Source organism: Nannospalax galili, unplaced genomic scaffold (genome assembly GCF_000622305.1).
Source record: "Nannospalax galili isolate Female #2095 unplaced genomic scaffold, S.galili_v1.0 scaffold879, whole genome shotgun sequence".
NCBI lineage: Eukaryota > Metazoa > Chordata > Mammalia > Rodentia > Spalacidae > Nannospalax > Nannospalax galili.
Window position 1 is genome coordinate 2,738,777 of NW_008346261.1, and position 23,335 is coordinate 2,762,111.

Here is a 23,335-nt window from a genome sequence, read left to right on the forward strand (position 1 = left end):
CACTATGTAGACCAGGCTGGCCTTGAACTCACAGAGATCTGCCTGCCTCTGCCTCCCGAGTGCTGGGATTAAAGGCGTACGCCACCACTCCCAGCATGTGTATGAGTGTATTGCCTGCATGTAAGTCAGTGCACCCGTGTCGTGCAATGCGGTGGAAGTCAGAAGAGGGTTTAGGATTCCCCTGGAACTGGAGTTAAGGACGGTTTGTAGCCACTTTGTGGGTGCTAGGAATCGCACCTGAGTCCTCTGCAAGAGCAGTTAGTGCTCTTAACCGCTGAGCTATCGCTCTAGCCCTTAAGATTTCTAAATAAGGTTTATGATGATGTGTAAAAATATAGGGGTCAGAGAGATGGCTCATCAGTTACGAGCACTGGCTGCTTTTGCAGAGGATCCAGGTTTAGTTCCCAGAATAATTCCCATGGCAGCAAACTAATGTCTGTAACTCTAGTTCCTTCTTCTGACCTCTGCAAGCAATTGCATGACTTGGGTGCAGTTTTGTATATGTAGTGAATACACTCATACATAAAAGTAATAAAAATTGCTATTATAAATAAGCCATAGAATTTTATACATTTGTAAGTGGTAGCTTTAAGGTCAAAGTTATTTCCAAGTTACTTAAATATAATGATTTTTATGTTAAAATTTAGCATTGAGAGAGTTGAGTCAGGTAACAGACATTGTTTTAGATGCTTGAAGGAGCTGGGTGTGGTGGTGCAAGCCTTTGATCTCAGCACTCGGGAGGCAGAGGCAGGCAGATCTCTGTCTCTAAAAGACAAAAAGAAAAAAAAGATGCTTGAAGGATACAACAGTGACCAAAATGGCAGAAATTCTTTCCTCATTTAGTTTATTGGGGTGGGTTATGTGAAGCATATACAATAATAAAACATAAAATAGCCCAAGTATTTGATGTATTCACTTGTTTTGAATTTTTGTAATTTTTTTTAATTAAAAAATTATTTAGTATATGTTCTAGTTTTCTTATTGTTGCTGTGATAAAACACTAACCAGCACCAATTTGAGAAAGAAAGGGTTTGTTTGTCTTACATGTCCCAATCATAGCTCTTCGTCGAGGGCAACCAGGACAGGAGACAGGAACTGAAGCACAGACCACTGAGGATGCTGCTTCCTTAGACAACCGAGGACCGCCTGCTTAGGGGTGGCACTGCCCACAGTGGGCTGGGCCCTTCCACATCACTCAACAGTCAGAAAATGCCTCACAGATACGGCTGCAGGGAAATTCCCCAATTGGTCCCTCTTACCAGATGTGTCAAGTTGACAACTTAACCTATCTATCGTAGTATGTGTGTGAGTGATGGGAGTACTGGTGTGCACATGACACTGTACTAGTACAGGTCAGAGGATAATTTTTAGAATTCAGTTTTCTTCCATTGTGGGTTCTGGGAATTACACTCAGTTGATCAGGTTTGTACAACAAACACTTTTTACCCACTGAACCAACTCTGGCCCAGAAATGTTTGTGTTTTCCTATGTGCTTGTTAAACAGCTATTTTTCAAGACGTTCTCTTTATCCTACTGGAGATGTCTTCACTCCTTTTCTTGGGGGATTGAGTCTTTGTTTTCTGGTTCCCATGGCTTCTACTCCTGGGCTACGTATTTGCTTTTGTTATTGCTCTTCCTTCAGTAGCTTGCCAGGAAGGCTAATCACAATGAACTTTTCTTTGTTGCATGCATGAAAATATTTTCATCTTATCTTTATACTTGATTGACAGTTTAATGAGATTTAGTACATACGTAAAGATTTTTAAAAATAGTCTCTATTTTCTCCAGTACTTTTCATTCTTTTTCTGTTAGTTCTTTTGAGACAGGAACTCACAATATATAGCCCATGATGCCATGGAGCTTGCTGTGTAGCCCAAGTTGGCTTCATTCTCATTCCTTTGCCTCAGCCTCCCATGGGACTTTATTTTATCCCTGGCAAAGAAAAACTGGTAGCCTTATGCTGTAGTGATGGAGCAACTTTAGACCAACTGCTGTGTCCTGGATGGGTATCTGGAGATTGATGTGTTTTGTTCTTAAACAACTTAACTGCTGTTGAGCATAGGACTGTATGTGTTGAAGGTGCAATTTGGTAAGTTTTGACAAGTACTCTTTTTTGTTTGTTTGGTTTTGGTTTTTTGAGACAGTCTCTCTATGTAGCACTGTCTAGCCTGGACCTCACCATGTATACCAAGGTGGTCTGGAACTCACAAAGATCCATTTGCCACTCACTGCTGAGTGCTGGTATTAAAAGTACTCACCACCATGCCTGACTAAATGTGTGTACTTTTGAAGACATCACTATCATGACAGTGAACATACCCATTTTTTTGTTTTTATGTATCTTTGTACTTTCTTCACCCTCCCTTAGTCTCTGTGAAGCTACCAATTTGCTTTATGTCATAAATTGACAGTTTTTACAGTTGTAAAAAAAAAAAAACAATTATATATACTCATTTTATGTCTCATTTCTTTCAGCAAAATTATTTTGGCTTATTTATGTTACTGAATACATCAATAATTATTTTCCTTTTCTTAATATATTATTAATATATTATTTTGGTTTTGTTCTTTTTTTGTTTTTGAGACAGTGTTTCACTATGTAATTTTTTTTTTATCCCTGGCTGGCCTGGAGCTCATTGTGTAGACTAGGCTGATCTTGAACTTACAGAGATCCACCTATCTTTGTCTTCCAAGTAATTACATTTGCTTTTCCATTTAACTGTTTTTGCTCATTTGTGTTGACTGTAAATACCAAAGTCCTGTTTGGGCAGCTATAATCATTCATGTACAAATCTTTTTTTTTTTTTTTGAGACAGGATCTCCCTGTAGCCCCAGCTATCCTGGAATTAAACTAGCTAGGCATTATTTATCTCACACTGTCTAATGCTTACACCATGGTTTATGTGTATTGCCTGTTGTTAGCCACCACGTGGGTGCTGGGAACCGAGCCCAGGTCCTCTGCAAAAGCAGTGAGTGCTCTTAACCACTGAGCCATCTCCCCAGTCTCGTTTTTGTTTTAATTACATTGTCACTGTTTAACTGACATTTCCCCATGACGTTGCCCATTATCTACTTTTTCCATTAAACCCTTTAATATATTAATCCTAGTTATTTTGAATGCTCTAATCTCAACATGAAATCGATTCTCATTATTATTGTCTCTTAAATATGTTTTGTTGTTGCTTTGCTTTTTCATGTCTTTGAATTGTTTGTTAAAACCAGACATTTTAAGCGGCACAAAACTGGGAGAGGCAGGAGTTACCTCTGCAGATCAGAGGTAATGAACATTATTTTCCTCTGCCTTTTTGTATGCCATGTGGTAGTAAACCCATTTAGAAGCTGGGCTATATTTGAGATTTGCCGTTGCCATGGTTAGCCTCAGAGCACCTCAGGCATTTTCTACTGATGCCTGGTGTTCGGGATTTGAGCAGGGTCCCATGGGTTTGTTTTTGTCAAGCCCCATTTCCCCCTCATCTTACATCCTGCTTTTTTGTTGTGCCCAGCTGAGAACCAACTTCCTGCAGCTTTCCACTCTACATTGCACTATTTATTTAGCACTTGTTAGCCTGGTGAGAGAGGTGAGGAGCAATACCCCTCAGGCCTAGACCTCTGCTTAGAAAGGCAAAGGCACATGTTTGGTTTCCTGTGTTCTCTTGCCCTCTGTTTTGATCTGCAGGGGTAACTCCTGCCCTTCACTCCTGCCGCTCCTGAGCCTCCTGTGTCTTCCCTTCCCTCTTCTAGGGAGAAGAAACTCCAAATGAATGATTTATTTTACTTATTACATTAGCATCTTATTTATATTTTCATCATCCTCCATTTCTCAGTCACAGGCAGACATCTGAAGTTGTATTATCATAAATGCCTTTAAGGTGACAGTGTATGTGGCTCTCTTCCCTCAGGTCACAGAGTTTGTTGCTTAAGGGAGTGGAGGGAGGTGGGCTGGGAGTTCCAGGAGGTGGCCTGTTTCCTTCCACTAGCCAAAATGACTGAAACTTTCTTGGGTTCCTCATGTTCCCCATCAACACCCCTCCAGCTGTTGCCCTAGAACATGCTGCTCTAAATTTTGGCTTCATCTTCTTTCTTGTCATCCCAGGAACCTTTCTCAGGTAAGCAAATTCTCCCTGTGGAGAAACCTATGGCTACTAGTTTCCCCCCAATTTTGAATTAGTTAGTCACTGTGAAACTCAGCATTCCGTCTTAATAAAATTCCATAGTTTGTGTTTCTTCTGATATTTCTTTGCTGTAGGTATGAGTGGGTGCTATCATCAGCTCTCTACATTTAAAAATTGAAACCAGTGGCCTTGAGTTATGCTTTTGTAGTTTGTTCTGTGAGAACTTCATACATGTATACAATGTTTTGATCAAATTCATCCCCCAGGCCCTGCCTTTCACCCCCTCCCAGACCCCCTCACCCATCTCCCTCCCAATTTCATGCACTTGTTCTTTAGCTGTGGAATCCAGCTAACACTGCCAATATGTGCATGGGTGTGGAGCCATCCCCTGCAGTACGGGCAACCTACCCAGGGCTGTATTCCTGAAGAAACCTGAGTCCTTCCCCAGTAGCCGTCAACTGCCAATAGCTCCTCAGCGAGGGGTGGGTCTTCACAAGCTCATCCCCATCCCTGCTGGAGTCTTGACTGGCTTGATCTTATGCAGGTCTTGTGCATGTTGTGCTTTTCAACGTTAAAAGCACAAAGCCTCTGAGAATGTTTGTTTTCCAGCTTCCTGTTATCATCGACTTGAGGAATCCAACTCTGAAGGCTAGACACTGGGCAGCTATTGAGCAGACTGTCAATGCCTCCCTGGTGGACGTTGAAATTCCACTAACCTTGGAGAGGCTCTCTGAGCTACATGTCTTTGAATTTGGTCAAGGAATCCAGGATATATCTGGACAAGCTTCCGGAGAAGCTGCCTTAGAAAAAATTCTTAAGAAGGTGAAATTGGAAGATAGATATTTTTGTAAATTAAAAATTAAGGGAAAGCCAGGTGTGGTGGCATGCACTTATAATCAGCACTGGGGAAATGGAGAAAGGGGGATTCCTGGGGTTTGTAGGTCAGCCAGCTTCCCCTACTCGGCAAGTTCCAGTTCAATACGCAATTATGTCTCACAAAAAAAAGTGGGCAACGCCTCAGGAATGACACCTAAGGTTGTCCTCTGGCCTCCTCAAGTGCACATACTTATGTGCAAGTGCACCTACATACACATTAACATACAAACACACACATATGTACACACACAAAATCAGCAAATGTGAAAGTTTTCAGATACAACGTAAAGATTACTAATATTTGTGTTATCTGGGTGGACTTTTCAACAGTATAACAAGTAGTACCTGTTGTTTTATTGCATTCATTTTTCATAATTATTATTACCTTTATAAATTTCCTCTTCCTGCCTAACCTATAGCCCAATGGGAAGTTGATAATAACAAGCTTGGATATGTGCATGTTTTTATAAGGAACTACATGCCAAAGATTTTTTTTTTCACAGAAACATGCATCTTTTTTCTGAACTATCAGAGAAGGTCATGTTTACTATCTCCTTACCCTAAAAATGTGTGCATCTACCAGTTCTAAATAGAAAGAGTAATATTCTTTTTCTGAAAGTATACGATGGTAAAGAATGCACATTAAATTATCACCAGTTATTCACAAGTATTAGTAACAGTCAAATAAAATTAAGAAAATCAGGAACATCCAACAAGAAAAGGATCTGAAGAATTTTAAGGGCTGAAAGAAAGAATGGGATAGTTTTAGAGTTTTCTCTGTTTCTTTCCATGTGCAATAACTGAATACCTAAACATGTGAATTTAACTTTCCTAATGCTTGGATTATTTCTAAGGTGGAAGATTCTTGGAAAACAACTGAATTTGTAATTCTTCCTCACCGTGACACCAAAGATGTATTTATCCTGGGCGGGACAGATGACATACAGGTAGGTGATTTGGTTATGAAAAATTGATAGTAAGCCAGGCATAGTGGCACATGCTTGTAGTACCAGCACTTGGGAGGCAGAGACAGGAGGATCTCATAAGGTCAAGGCCCTCCTGGTCTACATAACGAATTCCAGACTATCCAGGGATAGATAGTGAAAATCTGTCTCACAGAAAATCAGGAAGGAAGGAGGGAAGGGAGGGAGGGAGGGAGGAAGGAAGGAAGGAAGGAAGGAAGGAAGGAAGGAAGGAAGGAAGGAAGGAAGGAATTTTTATATGGAAATGTTCCTACAGGCGCCTGGGACCCTTCTCATACAAACCTAACAACAATGTGACGTGTCAGCATGCACAAGACCCATGCAAACTTAGGCAGACAAAAACCCAGCACAGAACTGTGGAAATAAGTAGCAGGCCCCAATCTTAGTTGAAGAATTATTGGCAGCTGATTACTGCTGGGTGAGGAAGAGCTGATCTTCTTGAAGGGAGAGACTCTAGATAGGCTGACTAAACCCTGGTAGATGAACTCTGGGACATCTGGGGACACTAATTTTACATAATTGGCCTTAATACAAATGTCAGAATGTATGAACTCCAAGTGGGGGCACTATGGGAGGGTACCAAAGGGGAAGAGGAAAGAGGTATAAAGATGATTTGAAATACACAAAAATTCAATAAAAAATTTAAAAAAAAAAAAGAAATGTTCTGAAATTGTTAAAGCAGGCTAGGGAGCACGTCTGTAATCTCAGCCATTAGGAAGCGGCAGCAAAGGGATCAAAAGTTAAAGGTCAACCTGGGCTGTATAACATGTTTGGTGTTAGACTGAGCTTGAAGAGATGACTCAGTGGTTAAAAGCACCAGCCACTCTTGCAGAAGACCCAGGTTTGGTTCCCAGTACCACATAGCATTTTCTGTAACTTCAGTTCCAAGGGATCTGATGCCCTCTTCTGGCCCCCGCAGGCATTTCATGACAGGGGTGCAGGTAATACAGTCATACACATAAAATAAAAACAATAAATATTTTTAAAATGTAATTTTTTGTTTGGTCTTTTCGAGACAGGGTCTCCCTGTAGCCCCAGCTGGCCTGGATTTGCTATGGAGACCAGACTGGCCTTGAACTCCCAGAGATCTGCCTGCTTCTGCCTCCTGAGTGCTAGGATTAAAGGCGTGTGCCACCATGCCCGGGAAAAATGTAATTTTTATATACCTAAACATTTTATTCATATATTCATTTATCAAGCAATTATTTAGTACCTAAGATGCAATATTAAAGATTTTGTATTTTGTTCTCTCTCTTTTTTTTCTTTGTTTTTTTTTGAGACAGGATCTCCCTGTAGCCCCAGCTATCCTGGAACTCGCTGTATAGAGCTGGTTGGTCTTCTTGCGTGCCGGAATTTAAAGGCATGTGCCACCACACCTGACTTCATATCTTTACATGGATATATCTCACCCCAGCCAGAAAGACTTTAAGATGTTAAAACATAGTATACAGAAACATTTTCAAAAACTAGATATGGTGGTACATGCCTAAAATCCTAGCATTCAGAAGACAGAGACAGGAGAATCATCAGAGTGAGTTCCAGGACAACCTGGGCTACACAGTGAAACCCTGTCTCAGCTGGGGGGAAAAAAGTATAGTAAGTAATAGATAAAAGGACAAAAACCACATAAGCATTTAGTTTGTTTTTAAATAGACTCAAACTGTGTAGCTCAGGCTGCCCTCCAATTCACAATCTTCTCTAGACTCAGCCCCAGATAGATTTCAGGCATGTGCCACCACACCCAGCTATATTAATATTGCCTTTGAAGTAGGACATATCTTAGTCTATTCCACAATTGCAGATTCCTTAGTGGCATATAAAGGAATAATAAAGGAGTGTTTAATCTATGTATTACTATATTTCGAGAACTGTAATATATTATCTTTTTAAAAAATATTTTTATGTGTATGAGTGTATTGCCTGCATGTATGTGAGTGCGCCTGTGTCGTGCAATGCCGTGGAGGTCAGAAGAGGGCTTTGGATTCCCCTGGAACTGGAGTTAAAGAGGGTTTATAGTCGCCATGTGGGTGCTGGGAATGGAACCTGGGTCCTCTCCAAGAGCAGTTGGTGTTCTTAACCACTGAGCCATCTCTCCAACCTCAAGAACTGTAATATATTATCTTTTTAAAAAACGGAACAAGAAATCCCAGTGTTAGTGTGAAAGTTATGTGGACTCCACATAACTCTCCCCTCAACAGTTTTAGAATTTTGGTCATATAATTATGTATAAGACATAGTATGAACCACAATGTTATGGTACTGGCATATAGACAAATGGCCAAGAAAAACAAAACCATGAAAAAGCAGATTCCTGGGCATATTTAAATACTAGTAGCATGACAGAAATGCAGGATTGACTCCAGCAGATTTATGCATGTGAGAAAGACATTAGATACTCATATTACTTGATGCATAAAAATCAGTTCCAGGTGGATTACACACCAATTACAAAGAGCTAGATTTCATTATCTTTTGGGGGAGGGGGTTTGTTTTTGAGGCAGGGTTTCATTTAGCCCAGGCTAGCCTCAGACTCACTGTGTCTTCGTGGATGATGAACTGTAATCATAGGTGTGCCCTACCACAAAATCTGATTATCTTTAGGGATTATTTTGATAAAAAGGAAAGGTACATAATATAAGGAGAAAACTTGGCTGCATTTAGATTATAATTTTTAGTGAACAATATAAAAATCTTTAGGAACTAGATTGATAATCTATAGACTGGAAGTATAGTTACTTATATCTTTTATATATTTATTTTGGTCTTCTTGAGACAGGGTCTCCCTGGAACTCACAGACTGGCCTTGAACTCACAGAGATCTATCTGCTTCTGCCTCCCAAGTGCTGGAACTAAAGACATGTGCCACTACGCCTGGCTGTAGGTACTTATATCTAAAAGTGAATATAAAGAAATGCAACTCAGTCATATAATTTATAAAAAGTGAGCAAATGACATAGTTCCAGGCTTGCCTGGGCTATAGTGAGATCATGTCTCAAAAGAAAATAAAAATAGGGCTGGGGAGATAGTCCAGTTGATAAAATGTTTACCATGGGAGGCAGAGGCAGGCAGATCTTTCTGAGATTAAAGACATCCTGGTCTACATAGTGAGTTCTAGGCCAGGGCTGAGGGGCAGAGGTAGGCAAATTCCTAGGACAAGATGGCCAACCAGTCTAGCCTGCTTGGTAAGTTTCAGGCCAGTGTGAAACCCTGTCACACACACATAAAGGTGGATGCTACCTGAGCAATGACATTCAAATACATTTGCACCTGCACACACAAATACATTCACAGATAAAAAAATTAAAAAGCAAGGACTGAGGGCATAGAGACAAAAGTTGGTGTCTAGGTAGCCAGTAAATATAAAATTTCACTAATTAAATTGGAAAATAGAACCATAAAAATGCTATATTATACCCTTTAAATTTATTTTTTAAAGAAATACTTTTTAATTTTTTTTTTTTTTGAGATAAGATCTCCCTGTAGCCCCAGCTGACTTGGAACTAACTATGTAGCCCAGGCTGGCCTTGCCTCTGCCTCCTGAGTGCTGGGATTAAAGGCGTGTGCCACCATGCTTAAGCTTTTAGTTGTATGTATATGAGTATATTGCCTACATGTATGTAAGTGCCTGGGGAGGTCAGAAAAGGGTGTTGAATACCCTGAAACCGGAGTTAGAATGATTGTTAGCCACCATATGGGTGCTGGGAACTGAACCCAGATCCTCTGCAAGAACAGCCAGTGCTCTTAACTGCTGAGCCATTTCTCTAGCCCCACTTATTAGATTTATAAAAACTTATGAATAAAAAGTATAAATGTTTGCAAAGATGTATCGAAGGGAACTTACTATTGACAAATCTTTGGCATCAGGTTTGAGACCATTTTGTTACTAGGCAAGTTTGTTAGTGTGTTTTAATAATTTTAGCCAAATTAAAGGAAACAAGGAAATATGTAGAAGTGTCTTTGTTCTGTAATTATTTTAAATAATGAAGACTAGGATATAACCTAATGTGGTTTGACAATGAAAATGAATTGTGTTCTGTTCACACCCAGGTATTATTTAAAACTACTGAAATGAGGAAAGTCAGTGTATAAATATAAATATAATTAAATCCTAACTTGATATTGTGATGCACGCCTGTGGTCCCAGCTACTTGGAAGGTTTGTGGCAAGAGAATTGTGGGTTTGAGACCAGCCTGGGCAACACAGTGAGACCCTGTCTCATAAAAAGATAAAACCGCCGGGCATGGTGGCGCACGCCTGTAGTCCCAGCACTTGTGAGGCCGAGACAGGTGGATCTCTGTGAGTTCAAGGCCAGCCTGGTCTACATAGTCAGTTCCAGGACAGCTGGAACTACAGGGAGACCCTGTCTCAAAAAGGCCAAAAAAAAAAAAAATCCTCATTTTTAAGCTAAGGATGACCTTGAATTTCCACTCCCTTTGCTTCTACCTTCTTAGTCCCAGAATTGCAAGTATGTGCTACCATGCCCAATTATCTCCTGAGCTGAGGATTGAACCCAGATCTTTCTGTATGCTAGCAAGCACTCTTCCCACTGAGCTACATCACTATCCCTAAAAGTTATTTTATTTATTTATTTATTTTGTGGTTTTTTTTTTTTTTTTTTTTTTTTTTTTTTTGTCTCACTTCACCAGAGATCATGTCATTTAACCTCATAAAGTCTAAAGAGCCACCAGAATAAACTAAAAATATTCAAACTCAAAGAGATCCGCCTGCCTCTGCCTCCTGAGGCTGGGATTAAAGGTGTGTGCCACCACGCCTGGGTTTTTGGTCTTTTTGAGACAGGGTCTCCCTGTAGCCCCAGCTGGCCTGGATTCCCTATGGAGACCAAGCTGGCCTCGAACTCACTGAGATCCTCCTGACTTTGTCTCCTGAGTGCTGGGAGTAAAGGTGTGCGCCATCATGCACTTTAAATAGCCAGATTAAACTTCAAAGAGTTTAATAAATTATTATGCTTTGTTTTTAAACTTATTAAACTTTTCATTGAATATTATATTGTTTACAACAATTTTTCTTTCTCACAGTTGCGGTCTTGTAGTAAGAGTGAGCTGATATCTAAGAGCTCAGAGATCCTAATGATGTTTCAGCAAGTTCATCGAAAGCCCATGGCATCCTTTGTTACCACCCCAGTTCCACCAGACTTTACCAGGTATGATGGTCTTCAGCTTTTGTTTTCATTTTAAGTTTGTATACAAAGTTATATTCTTGAATAGTTATTTTTCTTTTTTGGTAAGCAGATGAAATACAGATTTATTAAGGAAAAGAGAAAAATCCCAAGCATAGGAGGAGCTTCAGGGGAGGAATACTGAATAAGCTATTTTCCTTAACTTTTTCTTTTCATAATGAAACAATTTCAGGTAGCCCAGGCTGGCCTTAAAATCACTATGTAACTGAGACTGGACTCAAACTCCTGACTTTCCTGCCTCCACCTCACATGAATTGGGATTATAGGTATATGCTACCTTGCCTGGCTAACTACCTTTTTTTTTTCTTTTTTGTCTTGTCTTTTTGAGACAGGGTCTTCCTGTAGCCCCAGCTGGCTGGTCTGGAGCTCACTACATAGACCAGGCTGACCTTGAACACAAAAATCCTCCTCCCTCTGCCTCCCGAGTACTGGGATTATAAAGGCATGCTAACTGTCTCTTTTTAAGATACTATTAATACTTAACAGTAGTGTTACCTGGTGAGCTCTATGTTATGCTTATAAACTTGGCCTCAAAAATTGAGATGGGCTGCTGAGATGGTTGCGTGGGTAAAAGCATTTGTGACCAAGCCTGGAGACCTGAATTTGAGTCCCTAGAACCTACATGGTGGAAGGCAAGAACTGATTCTGGCACGTTGTCCTCTGACCTCCACAGGCAACATGGTACAAGTGCCATGGTATATGTGCTTACACATAAACACACACATATACTAAATAGATAAATAATAATAAAAAAAAAGAAAAACATGATAGACTCTCACTTTTGAGTGTAAAACAAGAAATGATATGGAATAAGATACTGTTTTTTTCTGGGGCTGGAGCAATTAAGAGCACTGATTGCTCTTGCAGAGGACCTGGGTTCAAATCCCAGAACCCACGTGGCAGCTAACAACTGCCCATAACTCCAGTTCCAGTGGATCTGATGCCCTCTTCTGACCTCTGAGGGCATTGTACAACATGGGTGCATTTACGTACATGTAGGCAATACACTCATACACATAATAAAATAAAAGTATTTTTTAATTGTTTTTTTCTTAGAGCTCCATTTTCCATAAAAAATTGCTCTTATAAGAAGTTATACTTCACCTGTCTAGATCTTTCTTTTCCTTCCCTCCCCTTTTCCTTCTCCCTTTCTTTAACCCTCCCCTCCCCTCCCCACCCCTCACCTCCCTTTCCTCCCTCCTTTCCCCTCTCTGTTCCTCCCTCCCGCCCTCCCTTCCTTATTTCTTTAGTTATGTGTGTGGTTGAGGGTGGTGTCTACATTCCCTGACAGTTGTGGAGATTAGAGGACAACTTGTGGGAGTTGGTTCTCTCCTTTTACCATGTAGGTCCCAGGGATGGAATCCAGATGATTGGGTGTGGTATCAAGCATCTTTACCCCATAAGCACTGACTCTATTCTTTACCTTTTTGTGTGTGTGTATATATATGTATGTGTGTGGTACATTTGTCTCATAATTTTTTACTATTAACTGAATTTTTGTGCACATCATAGTGCATCTTTATATTTAGATCTTCTACCCTATGCTCACCCCCTGCCACAAGATTTCATGCATTGTCATATATGTTCAATCATACTGAGTTAAGTTCATGTCCCTATATGTCCCTTAGTGTGAGTTTATCTACTGGAGTGTGCTCAGTCTATCTAGAGTCCCTCCCTTAAAGAAGACAAACTCTTCTTCACCCAGGAGTGATCAGTTGCCAATAGTTCCCGAGCTAAGTTTGGGGCTTCTTACCCTTTTCCCCACTTCTACATTGGGTATTTGTCTGGTTGACTTTGCATGGGTCTTTTGTATGCTGTTACTGTTGTTGTAAGTTCATATGAGCAAGTTCCCAGCCACCTAGAAAGCTCTGTTTCCTTGTGGCTGTCTACTGCCCTATTACAGTCTTTCCACCTCCTTTTCTGCAATGGTTCCTGAGCCCTGGGTGGGTGAGTTTTAATATAGGAGTCCTATCCAGAGCCATGCATTCTGCAGTCTCTTGTTCTCTACATTTTGGCCAGGATCTCACTATGTAGCACTGACTGGCCTGGACCTAACAGAGATCCACCTACCTTTGTCTCCTCAGTGCTGGGATTAAAGGTATGGGCCACCAGTATTATTTACCTTTGGAATTAACTTATTAAACAAAAACTCAAAAGTAGATCTAATACCAAAAGATTTTAAGGGTGATGTATCTTCAAATCTTAAAAGGAGTGGAGGAAACAATATAAAAAGTTGGCAATCTATCTATTTTTTTTTTTTTTTTTGAGACAAGGTCTCACTGTGTAGCCCTGGCTGGTCTAGAACTCACTGTGTAGACCAAGTTTGCCTTGAACTTGAAGACATCTGCCTGCCTCTGCAGCCCAAGTACTGGGATTGAAGGTATATGCTACTATGCCGAGCCTAGACTGGTGGTTTGTTCTTGAACATTATATGTAAGAATCACCTGGGATTGTCAATAATAGACCATCCTTGAGATCATTTGAAATGAAGTTTCTGTATAGATGCATTAGTCTCCTGAGATAATGATGTCAAAATACCATAGACTGGTTGGCTTAGCCAATAGAAATTCATTTTGTTGCTGCTTTGGAGGCAAAAGAATTCAAGATTATTATGCCAGAAAATTGAGTATCTGGGGAGGCCTTTGAATTATGAACAGCTGCTTTGGCTTTGTCTTCACATGACATTTTCTCTATTAATGCAAGGAGAGAAGTCAGTGTCTGCTTTTTATTCTTACCTGCACACCAACTTCTTGGATTTAGGGCTCCACTTTTTGTTTTGTTTTTTGTTTTGTTTTGTTTTGAGACAGGGTCTCACTATGTAGTTCTGGCTGGCCTGGAACTCACTGTTTAGAGCAGCCTGTCTAAAGTAATTTAAAGACTTAAATTACTTCTCTTAATGTCAATCTGAATATTGAGTAGCAATATTGTTTATACAGATTGGTACTTGCAGGGTTTTTTTTATTGTTGTTTGTTGTATTTTCAGTAGAGTCTCATTGTGTTGTTCTGGTTGGCCTCAAAACTTACTGCTTGTGAACCTCCTGCCTTCCTGCCCTTTTTTTGTGTGTGGTGGTGGAGATTGAACCCAGGGCTTCACACATGCTAGGCAAACACTACAACCAAGCTACATCTTCAGTCCTCAGAAAATGCATCTTCAGGACCCTAAGTAAAACTACTCTACAGTTTGGAAGCTATTATAAATTCTTATACTGTTACCACTTTGAGCAACTTATCAGGCAAGTAACAGTGTTTTCCAGCCTGATCATTAATCAAGCTAACCATGTGTGAGAATTATTGTCTGTAGTAATACATATTGTCAGCAAATAAGAGTGCCATATAAAGAACACTGTCATTCATTGACCTTATGATAGAAGCCAGGGTTGAGATATGGTTATGAGACCGAATTGAATGTCTTTTACTTCCATCAATTAATGATTGGCTAAAGTGGAGTAGAAAGGTTGTTATTTCAGTGAAGTATTATTTATGTCTAGCACTATTAAAGGTGTTACATAGGAAACAATAATACATTCTCAGTGGGTAGATATTCTACCTTAAATAGAAGAGTTATTTAGTAATATCAAATATCTTACTTATATATGTTTGTAAGATACAAATGTATTAAAAATTCTGAAAAACAGCTGATAGAGTCAAGTAGACATTGTAGAACTGGTTGTTGGTAGCACACATATTTGTAATCTCAGCACTTGGGAGTTGAAGCACAAGGACAAGGAGATAAAGGTTGTCCTGGGCTCCATGAAACCCTATCTCAGAAACAAAACCCCCAAAGAATGGTGTGTGTCTATATGAATGAAAATATAGATATTCTAAAGCTTCTATATGGAGAGACAACAAGGAACTAATTTCAGCCATAATTTGAAGGGTTATTTATTATTGGGCATAGTAAGACTGTATAGATAATCCTGGGGAGGACATAAAAGCAAAGGAGTATAACTGTCAGTCCATAGTAATTTTCAGATAAAGATCTGTGACTGGAAGATTACTGGTAAAGAGATGTTTGACACTACTTTCCCATAGTCTGTGAAAACAGATTTATTGACACCATCATGACTTGAGTCCACCTAGAAAGACCAGAGTAACCTGAGAGAAGAAGGAATAAGGAAAGCAATAAGCACTAAAGCTAAAGCTGCACCTATCTGCAGGAGTAGAGTAGATACCAGGGTGCTTGATGATGACCTCTGAATGAGCGAGCATGCCTGAAGGTGTTGATAGATGATTAGCAGTGTTGGAATTACATGGCTTTAAATATATAGGTAGAGTAACAAAGTTGGTAGTTTCTGCCTGTAATACTAGCACTTGGAACGCCAAGAGAGGGAGATCATGAGTTTATGGTTGGTTGTGCTATATACAACATATATATTAACATATTAATTAATACTACATGTATATTAATATTAATTAATATGACATACAGATTAACATATTAATTACTGCAGCTCCACAGCACTAATTTGTTACAGTTGTGCTTATGTCTGAAAATTTTTTGCTAAGAAATATATACATGTACAAATGTCATAATAGTCTAGGATAGACAAATCAGTTTTCTGTGTTTTGAATCTGACTTAGAGTAAAAACAACAACAAAGGAAATGTCTGAGTGGATATAAGGATATAATGAAGGAAACAACATGTAGATTAGCAGATAAGAGGATCGGTTGAAGACTACATTTTGGAGGATGTAATGATTTTTGTGGTTAAACTGACCAACACTGTATAATGTACACTGTATGTACATTACTCAGACAATAGCCAAAAATACGTCACTTTTTGTTAAAATGTAAAAGCCATCTTGGGAAGTTCCCTTTAAAGCTATCATGAAATTTATGGTTCTATTAAAATCTTTCTAGGTACTAACTGCATTGTCTTGCTAATTGGGCTTTTGTATATTGAGTATATAATTTCTATGATTGGGAGACATTAGAGCAGTCCTTTTGGGTATATGACCTCTAATGAAGGAAGAATAGTAAGGGTTTACCAGGCACAAAGATAAAGAGATGCAGAATATGAGTCTTCTAAGAAAAGGTAGCAGCTGACTAGAGATTTGATAGGAATGCTTGATGTAGTCAATTTGGTAGAAACTATATGGTTAGCAGTCAGGGCAAAGTACACTTGCCTACTCAGAAAAAGTATGATCTATTTAGATAAAATTGTTGATTTATGTGTTTTTGAGACAGGAATCTCATGTAATCTAGGCTAGCCTCAAACTTGCTGTTAATAATAGCTGAGGCTAAACTTGAACTCCTGATCCTCCTGCCTCTTCATACTGTGAGCTGGGATTGCATGCATGCACCACCATGCAAGCCTATTTAGATAAATTTCTCTAGGGATAGTAAAATATATACATGTATATATGTATATATATTTTGGAAGGTATGGTGAAATGGTTTCCAGTCTGTTATTTTGTTCAGGTTATATACCAAATTTATAACAAAATACTGCAACCTTGTGTTTAGTGTGACTTTATGTTAAATTATGCTTAATGACAGTGCCACAAACTATCCACATGAACTAAGGTTGGCAGGAAATTTTATTAGCCTTTAGTGCTGGTGCCAGCCGGCCTTAGATGAACAGCACCTGAAAGGGGGAGTGAGGATTGAAAGAAAAACAAGAGACAGAGAAAAGATCCTTGGGAGGACTGTCTGTAGAGACCGCAGCCCCAGTTTATTTTAGCTCAGCCTTCTTATACAGCAGAACATCAGATAACCACAGTTTGCTTAGCTCAATTAGCTTCAACAGCTGTCTTTTCCCACCTTTATCTGAGGGTCAAGGAACAGTCAAATACTTGTTGTGAATTCCACCAGTTAACCATCTTCCCTAAATTATCAGCACATTCCTCCTGACTTGACATGTTTTGAACAATTCAGTGCTTGTGTGTAAAACACAAACTCTTGAGTCAAGGTGAAAGGTCATAAAGTAAATAAGCAAGCCTGCCACAGCTCAATGTACATAATGGCTGTGCTTATATTAATAGCTCCCAACACTTTAGCCCATCCTGTGGTTATAGTGTAGTTCTCTTTGGAGAAGATGATAATGGAACTTAGGTTACTTGACAGAATCTTGCCTTGCCAAGAAAATGTTAATGTGAAAGATTATATGTCCTTAATCCTATGAAAGTAGATAGAGGACTCAGACTAGCTCAGTGACAGAGTGCTTGCCTACCATTCCTGAAGCCCTTGGGTTCAATCCCTGGTAATTCCCCAAAACAAACAAAACAAAAATAACCAAAGTGTATATGGGTATTTGCTAGTAAATAGCCTCAAAGTAAGTATTTGTTGTATATCCAATTTAATTGTATACTTGTGATGGTTTTATTTAATGTTACACTTAATAAGAATTTGGAAATACTTTATAGGAACTACTTCAGCAAAGTTTTCAAGATAGTACTGTGGAAACTTGTTTTTTGTTTTGTTTTGTTTTGGATCTTTTTGAGACAGGGTCTCCCTGTAGCCCCAGCTGGCCTGGATTCGCTATGGAGACCAGGCTGGCCTGGAACTCACAGAGATCCACCTGCCTCTGCCTCCAGAGTGCTGGGATTAAAGGCGTGCGCCACCACACCCAGCTGGAAATTTGTTTTTTAAGTAAAAGAAAATTTTAAATTATTTAAGGCAAGTAATTGATTTTTTTTTTTTCCTTTTCTTTCCTTTTAGTGAATTGGTGCCATCATATGATTCAGCTACTTTTGTTTTAGAGAATTTCAGGTAAGTTTGTTTTTTTTCCTCTCTCTCTTACTCGCTACCTTGCTCACTCGCTTGCCAGGAAAGTCTCATTCTTTGGTAGGAAAGACATGTAATGAATTTTACTCACATTTCCTGATAGAACAGAGCTGATGTAGAGTGTACCTGCTGAGTTTTACCCTTTAGCTCAAATGTTTGGGGCCAGAAGTATTTTGAATTTTCAGATTTTTGAACATATACACACATATAATATCCCGGTTATGTGAGATCCAAATTAAAAACATTTATTTTGGGGGCTGGAGAGGTGGCTCAGCAGTTAAGAGCACTGAGTGCTCTTGCAGAGGACCCAAGTTTGATTCCCAGCATCCACATGGCAGCCACAAACTCTCCTTAACTCCAGTTCCGGGGGAATCTGAAGCCCTCTTCTGACCTCTGCAGCGTTGCGCGACACGAGTACACTCACATACATGGAGGCAATACACTCATACACATAAAATAAAAATAAATAAAGTATATAAACAAAACATTTATTTCTGTTTTATGTATTCATTATAGCACATAACCTGAAAGTACATTTGCACAATCTTTTTGGTGATTTTGTAGTTTGACTGTGTTGTGGGCATAAACTTTTCCACTTGGTGGCTTGTTGGCACTCAGAAGTTTCAGATTTTAGAACATTTAGGATATAGGATTTATGGATTAGGAGTGCTTAATTTGTATCTTCAGGAATGGTTGTATCTTTAGCCTGAGGAAAGGAAACATTTTATTTGGGGGGGGGGGGTTTTTTTTTTTTTTTTTTGAAACAGCATCTCTCTGTAGCCCCTGTTGGCCTGAGCTTAGAAAGGAAACATTTTAAAGAACAGGATACACTTAAGGATACACTTAACTTTTGTATACTTGGGGAAGAAGAATTAGGTCCAGTGAGCTTTTCACTTTGCTATCCTAAGAAATAAAAATTGTGGGAAGAACTGTATTAGGGTTTGTTCATCTCAGGAATTGTGGACAAGAGGCCATTGTAAGAAATGTGTAGGCTTTTAAAGTGACATGCTAATTTTGTTAAGACTTTGATGTTTCTCTCTAGGATTAGAATCTTAAAAAACAAAGGCCCTGAGAGACTGGCCTTAGCTGTAGGAATATTGGAACTAAAAATACAAGGTCTTTGGGAAATGGGAGTAGATGTTAATGAGTAAAAAGCCATACTTGAATTTATTTTCCACATTCAATTTGGTGTATGTGTTGTGTGTGTTCAGTATATACTTGTGTGGGACCATGTGTGGAGACCAGGGGACAGGCTTGGGTGCTCTTCCTAGGTGCTGCCCACTTGTGTGTGGGGGGGGGCGGGGAGTGCAGGTAGCATCTTTTACTGGCCTGCAACTTCAAAAATAGATTAGGCAAGTAGATTAGGCTGACTGACCATCAAGCCCAAGAGATCCACATTTATTCCCCCTTCTCAGCACTGGGTTTACGAGTGCAAGCCTGAGCTGGCTCCTCAGCCCATTTTGCCTTTTCTCTTTAAAAAGATTTGTGTGGCCAGGTGTAGTGGCACATGCCTTTAATCCTAGCACTTGGGAGGCAGAGGCAGGCAGATCTTTGTGAGTTCAAGGCCAGCCTGGTCTACAGAGTGAGTTCCAGGCCAGTTGGGGCTACAGGGAGACCCTGTCTCAAAAAGACCAAAAGGGAAAAAAAAAAAAGGATTTATGTGTATGTGTTTTGCCTGCGTGTATGTATGTACCCATGTGTGTGCAGTCCCCACAAAGGCCAGAAGAGGACAACAGAACCCCTGGAACTGGAATTGGGGTGGTTGTGATCTGCTATGTGGGTGTTAGAACCAGAAACCAGTTCTCTTCAAGAGCAGCAAGTGTTCTTAATTGCTGAGCCCTCTCTCCAGACCCATTTTATACTTTCTTTTTTCAAAAAATACTATTTTTGTTTTATATGTTCGAGTGTATTACTTAAATATATGTAAGTGCACCTGTGTTGTGTAATGCTGGTGGAGGTCAGAAGAGGGTATTGAATCCCCTAGAACTGGATTTATGGACAGTTGTTAGCTAGCATGTGGGTGCCGGGCATAGAACCCAGGTCCTCTACAAGAACAGGCAGTGCTCTTAATTGCTGAGCCATCTCTCCAGCCCGCATTTTATATTTTATTATGGAATAATGTTGTAGCCAAAAGTCTTGAGTTTTTTTCCCAACAAATGTTAAAGGTTAATATGTTTTCTTATTTTTCCATTAAAAAAATGGTGTACAGAAACGAGAAAGTAGCCAGCAGTATGGGTGCTTTTGTTCAATTCTTTTTTTTTTTTTTTTGGTGCTGGAGTTAAGTTAGGTCTACGCACATGCTATAAACACAAGCTCTAACCAATAAGTTCCCCCCTGCCCCCATCCCCAGTGTTTTTGTTTTACAAATGATTAAAGAATGCTTCATGAAGCAGAATTAAATTTGAGATTCTTTGTTTTCCCCTTAAGTATCACAATTTTGGAGTTTTTTGTTCAAAACTTAAAAGATTGATGAATATTTTAGTATTATTTCAGAATGTAAATATATCTAAACTTATTCAGAACACCTTGACGTGTTCAGTCACCTGTTGTTCAGTGTTTTAAATATTAACTTAAAGGGTATAGTTGATTTTGCTTGTTGTCATTTCATAATAGTCTTGATCTTAGATTTGGTTGCTTTTCTTTTTCTTTAGCACTTTGCGCCAGAGAGCAGATCCTGTTTATAGCCTGCCTCTTCAAGTTTCAGGACTTTGTTGGAGGTTAAAAGTTTATCCAGTAAGTTTTTTATGTTTCTAAATTTTGAACTCAATGTCTTTTCTTCATTGTAAGGAGTAAGGAACTTTTTTTTTTTGGTCTTTTTGAGACAGGGTCTCCCTGTAGCCCCAGCTGTCCTGGAACTCACTATGTAGACCAGGCTGGACTTGAACTCACAGAGATCCGCCTGCCTCTGCCTCCCAAGTGCTGGGATTAAAGGCGTACGCCACCACACCCAGCAGAACTTAATAATTTTTGTATATTATTAAATATGTGAAAAAAAAGAGTTAAATATGGGCCTATAAACTCTAATACACTAAATTTTATTTCTGGTTTGTAAAGATATTACTTTCAGAAGTTTAAAAAATTCTTTAATGACCGTTTAAAGGAAAAACAAAGATTGTTTAAAGGGTTAGCTTGTTCGGCAGTAGAGTACTTACCTGGTGGGTACAAAGCCCTGGGTTCAGTCTCTGACACCTCAAGAGAAAGTCATAGGCATTAAAAAAATTATAAATATGCTGATTGAATACTCATTGTACAAGTTAGCTTGCTGCTCTTGATTTGTATTTTCTTGAATTGGCAGTTGAATATAGAGGCATAATTAGTCCTTTTTGTTTTGTTTTTCTTTTTTTTTTCTGTCTTTTTGAAGCAGGGTCTCCTTCTGCCTCCCAAGTTTTGGGACTACAGGTGTGCGCCACCATGCCCGGCTCTGTTTTGTTTTTCTTTTAGAGACAGGGTCTTACTCTGAAGCTCAGGCTGGCCTAAACCCCACTATATAGCCTAGGTTAACCTTTTATTCAGGATCCTTTTGCCTCAGCCTTTTGAGCTCTGTGATTGCAGGTATAAGCTGTGACACTTAGATTCAGGTTGCATTCCTATGACAAGAATTAGTCTTTTATTAATGTCTTCTTTGTGTGTGTGTGTGTGTGTGTGTGTGTGTGTGAGAGAGAGAGAGAGGGAGAGAGAGAGAGAGAGAGAGAGAGAGAGAGATTGTCTTAGTGTTTGAGACAGGGTCTCCCTGTAGCCCAGCTGGTTTGGAACTTACTATATAGACCAGGCTGGCCTCATTCTCACAGAGATCTGCCCACCTCTGCCTCCCGAGTGCTGGGATTAAAAGGCTTGAGCCACCACACCTGGCTTATTTTTAGAGACAGACAGGATCTCCCTATACCCCAGTTGTCCTGGGACTTACTCTGTAGGCCACACTGGTCTCTGCCCTTTGAGTGCTGGGACTGAAGATGTGTACCATATTCCCGTCTTACTTTAAATTTTAAAAACTTTGCAATTCTTGCTTTTGTTCTGTCATGTGATTTCTGAGTTTTCTAATTTTGATTTGTGCCATTTTTTTCACACATCCTACCATTTTCTTAGTGTGTTTTAGGTTATTTTGAAATAAATTATAATTTTTATTTTGTTCTTCATGTTTTTCTCCAGGACTTTCTTGAACTCACAGAGATCCGCCTGCCTCTGCCTCCCGAGTGCTGGGATTAAAGGCATGTACCACCAGACCTGGCTCAAAATGTTTTTTTTAAATGTCAGTAGTTTGCTGGGTGTGGTGGTTGGTATGGTAAGGTATAACATAACCATAAAACTTACCAGAACAGTTTCTAAGTATTTATATACTTCAGTAATGTAGTCACATTGCTGTGCATATACAGAACTTTTTCATCTTGTAAAGCTGAAACTGTAGATGGGCATGGTAGTTCACCCCTGTAATTCTAGCACTCAAGAAGCAGAGGCAATGGTACATGTCTTTAATTGAGGCTCAGCCCTTTGCAGGCAGAGACAATTGGATCTCCCATGAGTTTGAAGCCAGGTCTGGTGTTTGTAAGAAGTTCCAGGCCAGCTGGGAAAAAAAAAAAAAGGAAGGAAGGGAGGGAGGGAGATATTTAAAATTTTTTAGAAGGAAAGAAATAAAATAAAGGACTCCTAGGTAGGCCTGTTTGCTGCAGTTCTTGTATGAAAGAAAGAAAGAAAGAAAAAGAAAGAAAGAAAGAAAGAAAGAAAGAAAGAAAGAAAGAAAGAAAGAAAGAAAGAAAGAAAGAAAAAACAGAGGCTGGGAGATTTTTGAGACAGACCTGAGTTTTATAGTGAGCTCCGTGCTATCCTGCAGTACTTCATGAGATCCTGTCTCAAACACAACACAGAATAATCCTTGAGATGCTCACGCTTAATCACTCTTCATTTTCTTTCCACATTCTGCTTCCTTGTATTTGACAACATATATGTGGCGACGTGCAGGATGTGTCTTTTGCAGCTGGCATATGACATGCACTTAGTACAATATCCTCAAGGTTCATCTATTTTTTTGTTGTAGTATATAGAATTTTTCTTCACTGGTAAGGGTGACTAATATTCCATTATATGCATATTTTACATTTTGCCTCTTCATTCATCTGTCAGTGAATATTGTGTTGCCCTCACCTCCTGGCTATTATAAATAGTGCTGCTGTGAACATGGAGTGCACACACCTCTTCACAAAGTGACCTCCAGTTCTTGTAGATAGTTCTCAGAAGTGGAATTACTGGATCAGATGGTAAATCTCTTTTTATTTTTTGAGGAAACAGCATCTGCGCAATTTTATGTTACTGTCAACAGCGTAGGAAACTTACATTCTCTTCATGTTCTTGCCAGCTCTTATTTTTTTGCATTTTCAATAATAGTAACTATCCAGATAGTTGTGAGGCCATATTCGTTATGGTTTAAATTAGCATTTTCTAATAATTC

The 23,335-nt window shown here is 39.4% G+C and overlaps 1 protein-coding gene across 3 annotated transcripts in view; it reads left to right on the top strand.

Annotated features, from left to right (window-relative positions):
* Trim37 (tripartite motif containing 37) overlaps window positions 1-23,335 on the top strand; it is a 166,084-nt gene that overhangs the window by 41,992 nt on the left and 100,757 nt on the right. For all 3 annotated transcript variants that reach the window (XM_008842677.3, XM_029568086.1, XM_017800500.1), the window contains exons 9-11: window positions 11,008-11,132; window positions 17,830-17,880; window positions 20,547-20,628. In XM_008842677.3, the coding sequence (XP_008840899.1) occupies window positions 11,008-11,132; window positions 17,830-17,880; window positions 20,547-20,628 (258 nt within the window). The remainder of the gene's footprint in view (window positions 1-11,007; window positions 11,133-17,829; window positions 17,881-20,546; window positions 20,629-23,335) is intronic.